The following is a 5,919-nucleotide window of genomic DNA, read 5'->3' as shown; positions in this document are numbered from 1 at the left end:
AAAAATATGATTTGGATAGGAACTGAATAAAAGTTCATTGCCTCTATCCCTGGGAAAATGTGTCAAGTACCCACCCTCTTCCTTGCTGCCAATCTTCCGGGCCAGTTAAAAGCAGCAATTCTTGTGGCCCATCCTTGCTGTGTATGAGCCGGCTCAGCATCCACTATGGCGGAAATGGAGCACCTGAATGAACCCAGGCTCCCAGCGCATGCCAGCCGGATCCAGAGGAACATCTTGGAAGAGCACGTGGAACTATGGTGGTTCCAGGAGCCCAAGAAGTCCCTTATTTGCTATGGAGTAGCAGTGGCCTTGATCCTAGCCTGTGGGGTAGGTGGCATTGCCCTTCTGTACAGTACTAGCAGTCGCTCTGGAGAGTGGAGGCTGGCAGTGGGCACAACACTCTGTCTGCTGGCACTCTTGGTACTACTGAAGCAGCTGTTGAGCTCTGCCATCCAGGACATGAACTGCATTCGCAGACGGGAACAGGTGGAGTTGCTGAAAAGCGGGGGTGCCTCAGACTGCGCTGTGCTCCTGCTGACAGCCTTGGTGCTGCTGGTGTGTGGCACAGTGCTCATAGCCCTCTCTACCACCAGTGTCAGCATTAACCCCCCAGCCCCGCGCCCCCTTGCCAGCATGTTTATCAGTGGCATTGTGCTCACAGTCGCTGGAGCAATTATCCTCCTCAGCCTGTTGTTCTATTTGACATGGACTTCCTGCCGTAAGGCTACCCGTCAGAACCAGGGGGCTCAAAACAACAGTGGCATTTTCACCATATCAGGACATGTTTCAGCCAGGCAGCAATTTCCTCCTACCTCCAGCATGGCAAACCTAATTTAACCACCAAGGACATAGTGGTAACTGCCACCGACTCAGAGATTACTCTGATCTTAGGGTTGGATTTGCCCTACATTTGCCATCTGTCCCAAACTCAGCAACGTGATTAATTTGTCACCACACAGCAGTCATTCTCAGTCAGTATAGAGGCCTGGCTTCTTGGCCAGACATCAGAACCAGTTCTGATATTTGCTTTGGACCACAGGAGATTCAAAAGAAGTGTGAATGAAGGAAAGCAAATGGCTATTGTTCCAAAGTGGGACTGTGGCTATCCTAAGTAGCTAAGGCAACTTGAACGCGCAGAGAAGCATCTCTCTCAGCGGTTCCACTGAAAATTCATTTCAATCTAATGTTGGTTTATGCGGCATTACTGTTACACCTATTTCTTTTTTGCATTCAAAAGGACTAGAAGCTTGCTTTTACAAAAATGAAAGCCGCAGCTCTGTAGAAATTAAATCAGGTTTAAGCTTATTTGACGTAATTGTCAGAAACCCCAAATGCACAAAGTTCTATTTAGAACAACCACAGTATGAATGCTAAAGAATAATTAAACTACATAGAGCATATTTCCAACCAAGCATATCTTCCTAGCCAGAACACTGAGAATCATGGCAAAACACCCTAAGATACAGCTATCAGGGTTACTAGATGTGGACTATAAAAATCCAGGTGATCACAAGATGATAGTAACAAGTTATATTTGTATGTTTCTTTTTGCTATCTTCTAGTAATCCAAAGTTTTGTAATCCAGACATGGCAGTTATGCCACTTGCCAATTATTACGGTATTTATTTATTATTTATTAAATTTATTGGCTGCCCACCTTACCACAGGCTAACAGTACTCAATAAAAAAAAAATAAGATTTTGTTCTTCTCCAGTTTGGAAACAAGATAAAATCACCCAATCACTGGGAATCAGGTGGCATGTAAATTTCACGAATGTTTATTAATAGTATTATAAAAGAAAGTTTACAGGAGAAGCATACTGTGTGAATCCAGGGAAGCATCAATTCATGCAATATATGGAAAACAACAGTTTTATGGGCATGCTGATGTATGAAGAAATAATATTTACTTGGTTTACCTTTATAGTGGAAATCACTAGGTCTGATTATTTCAAGAAACATCTTGCTCCAGACAAAGAGCATCTGCAGATTAGGAGCTTTATAATGTCTGTCCCTTCCTGCAATGCCAGCTCTCTCAACAGACATAAAATAGCAAAAGAAAAGTCAGCAGAGTTTACTTAAATTGTACTGTACTGGTAGTCCTTGACTTACAACAGTTTGTTTAGTGACTGTTCAAACTTAAGACACTGAAACAAGTGATTTACGACCATTGCAGCATCCCCATGGTCATGTAATCAAAATTCAGATGCTTGGCAAATGGTTCATATTTATGACGGTTGCAGTGTCCTGGGAGGTCCTGGGATCAACTTTTGTGACTTCCTGACGAGCAAAGTCAATGGAGAAGCCAGATTCACTTAACAACGATGTTACTAACTTAACAACTGCAGTGATTCACTTAACAACTGTGGCAAGGAAGGTTGTAAAACGGGGGGAAACTCGCTTAACAAATGTCTCATTTAACAACATACATGTTGGGCTCAATTGTGGTCATACGTCGAGGACTACCTATATTAACTCTTGATTTCCATCAGATGTGGAAAAGGAGAGGAATGGAATATATGTTCCTTAAGAAAGGTGGGGATGTTTGCAGTGACACGGGGTCCTTTTATCTCAGTAAAGTACAACACAGCTACATTTCTATTGTTTTTAAGTGATTTTAGCACTATCTACAATACTGGGTCTGGAAGAAAAAAAGATGTTGCTTTGTTCAGCTTCTAAGTCCTTTTGAAATGTCATTTGATTCATGTGTATCTTGAAAATCAAAATTAAATAAGATAATGTAACAGCTTGTTGCTTCACCAGGTACTCATGTACTTATGGATAGTTTACATCCAATTATCATATTACTACAACTTAGTTCTCACATACAAGCTTATTCACTCATCCTCAGATGTTATAGCAATTTCCATTATAATCCAAATCAAAAAACATGTGGAGTAATATGAGACTATTCCCCATATTTCTGCGGCTCCTACTTTACCAAATATCATTCTGGAGTTGGATAGCCAATACATTTCCTCTTATTTATGACATCAAAATTATCCTTACTTTGCATCTTACCAAAACATGTGAAAAACCAGAGAATATGCATTTTTTTCTTGCTATAAACATTAAAAGTTCAAAAAGTTCATTAATACTTTCTACATTTGCTTGGGTATTAGCTCTACTGAATTTAGTGGAAAGAATATTTAATTAAAAGCATTCTGGACACGTTATGCCAAAAGTCAACTATATTCCCATCTTACCTCTCCAGCAGTGTGTCTCCTAGATACCATTTGGGACTTTTAGGATTTTAATGTAAATCCTTTCCAGTTTCTTTAAATTCATAATTCCAGTTTTGGACAACATTGAAGCCTAATACTAAAATAAAAAGATTTATATAATTAAGAGGAGGAAGCACATCTCCATCCTTTAGCCAGTATTTTCATCTTACTGTCATATTAATATGGTCTCTCTCTCTCTCTCTCTCTCCCTCCAGGTGGAAAGCTAGTAGACATCCTAAAAGTCTAATTTCTTTCTGGCCTCAGACTGAAAGAATATGGGATGCACATGTTGTAGAGGAACTACAGCTAAGTTTAACCATAGCAGCCATAAGCTAGACTTGCAAAAGCCTGCAAGTTCAATTACAGGTATATTTGGCTAATATGATCACAGGCAGAAAGTGCTGAGAAACATCTCTATTGAGTCATACTTGATGGAAGGAAATTTAGAGCCCAGGATGCAATTGGTCTGAAATTAGTAAACAGGCTTTTGCAAAGCAACTGAAAGGGGCACTTGGCAAAGCATGTTAGGTCTTAAGCATTAAAGTGGTTGCATCCTCTAGAACAGGGGTCCCCAACCTTGGCTACTTTAAGACCTGTGGACTTCAACTCCCAGAATTCCCCAGTCAGCATGGCTGACTGGGGAATTCTGGGAGTTGAAGTCCACAAGTCTTAAAATTGCTAAGGTTGGGAACCCCCACTCTAGAAAGCTGCCTTTGATTGTCTGCAGGTGCAAGTACATACACAAACAACACTATGCAAGAGGCATGAAGGCCATGAGTGAGAGCATTATATGTAACGTTCTACCCTAGTCTTCCCCAGCCATGTGGTGTGCTGGAGGGAACCACCTGAGAAAAGATGCTGATGGTTTTAGACCCACTTTTTCTCCCTCTGCTCTAGGGACGTCATCTAGAAGTTTTGCAACCTACATCTGTTCTCTATTTGCCCTGTCAGAAGTTTTTGCAAGCGGCGGCCGGGCCAGAAACTCACAAAACCACCCCGTCCACATACTTCTCGGTCACTCTTTCACAACATCCCAGTACTTCCGTGCGGTGACGTCATCAGCGGCACGTTTTCTATAGTACTTCACTGTTAGCACTCTTAGACTTAGAAAAGAAAGAGTCGCTCACGCTCTCATTGGAGTTGAAATTGCTGCGTCATGGAGCCTTGAGATGTCAGCCGACTTTTGGCTCGTGGGAAGATGTAGTCCTCTTGTTTTAATTAATAACTTTTTTTAATGTGTTACAGCATACCGAAAGGTAATATAAAAAACTTATGCACAACATAATATGTCTGGATTTGCAAAACACTTTTGCTTTTCCGAATTATTGATTTACCTAGTTCTCAAATCATACTAACTTATGTTTGTTTGTTTGTTTGGCACTTATATCTACTGAAATCTGTTTCTCAAACTGTAAATATTTTTCAAACTCGGTAACTTTTAAGTTTTGTAGACTTCCACTCTCAGAATTCTGAGTTTAGGTCCACCCATCTTAAAAATTGCCAACTTTGAAAACCTCTGCTCTAAACCAAGTGGCAAATGGTCAGTTTCCCTTGCCCTGGTTTAGAAGTCATAAGCAATGTCATCAGAAGAGAAAACAAGCTTCTCTTTCCCCCATCTTTGTTTCTGATTTTTGGTGTTTAAGGTTATTTTTAATTATATGTGCAATAATGGCCCTCTCTGTGCTGCAAAAAAAGTTTGGCCCTTTTAAAATTAAGAGCATAGCTTGAAAGGGCTGTGAACAAGATTGGGTTGAGCGTCACACCAACATCATTCCTGACAGCATTTGATTAAAGTTTTGAAAACTCCAAGAAGTTGGGAGTGTCGGTGAATATGCAAAGGGACTTCTGCTTCAGAAACTGCCATCTCCGTAGAAATAGGTAACACAAGACCAGCCAGGAAAGGCATTTGATTTAATTCTTGTTTTGTCTGTTGTGCTAGGTTAGGTGGCATGGTTTCTTGTTATTTCTCAGTACATGCTGGAGGATTGTACGCAATTCCAGCCTTTATCTATCACACAGAGTGGATATGAAGACACATTTTTATTTATTCAGAACAATATTGTACATTAATCACTGATCATTTGAATCCAATCCCTTCCAGAGTGTTTTTTCATATTTTGAAGCAGATGAGCACCACCTTGTGGTTTAACCAGACCATGGAATTTTCCTCTAGATTATATTTTAAACGAATTTACTAGGAACTATATTCTGTATAATGACAGCTCTGTAACTCAGTGTTAAATTTGGTATACTGATGAATATATGAAGAGGGCCTTTAAATCATTTCCCAGTAAAGTCTATAGTTATCTCTTGGGAGATTGGTCTGTCTCCCAAGAGAGAGAAGGAAGAGGTGAATCCTCTAGCCCCAGATCTATATGTGGTACAGCCAAGAAGTATATTTTAGAAATTACTTCAATTTTTTTAATTTTAAGCTTTTAATAGTGACAAAGATAGCACATGTTGTGAGAGTCCTGTCTCTCACAAACAGCAGAGTTTGGTGCCTCCTGGAAGTAAGATAGTAGAAGCTAGAACTACAAGGGTAGAGAAACTACAAGCTACTACTACAAAGCAGGAGGTAGGCCAGGATGTGAAGTCCGACCTAAAGGGCTTCAGGAAAGCAGGACAGGCCTCTAAGCTGCCATCTTATAGCTCAGTATTCCATCAGAGTGTTTGAAAGAGAAGATAACTTTGGCTA

The 5,919-nt window shown here is 40.4% G+C and overlaps 1 protein-coding gene across 1 annotated transcript; it reads left to right on the top strand.

The window, feature by feature from the left end:
* On the top strand, nt 1-2,104 carry TMEM125 (transmembrane protein 125). Its single transcript, XM_015811374.1, has one exon. It carries the CDS (start codon nt 166-168, stop codon nt 835-837), a length of 672 nt encoding a protein of 223 aa, XP_015666860.1. The 5' UTR covers nt 1-165; the 3' UTR covers nt 838-2,104.
* The last annotated feature ends 3,815 nt before the right edge of the window (nt 2,105-5,919 follow it).

This window comes from Protobothrops mucrosquamatus, unplaced genomic scaffold (assembly GCF_001527695.2).
Source record: "Protobothrops mucrosquamatus isolate PMUCROS unplaced genomic scaffold, P.Mucros_1.0 scaffold39, whole genome shotgun sequence".
Taxonomy (NCBI): Eukaryota; Metazoa; Chordata; class Lepidosauria; order Squamata; family Viperidae; genus Protobothrops; species Protobothrops mucrosquamatus.
The sequence above is the reverse complement of the archived record's forward strand: the minus strand, read 5'-3'. Positions and strand labels throughout refer to the sequence as shown.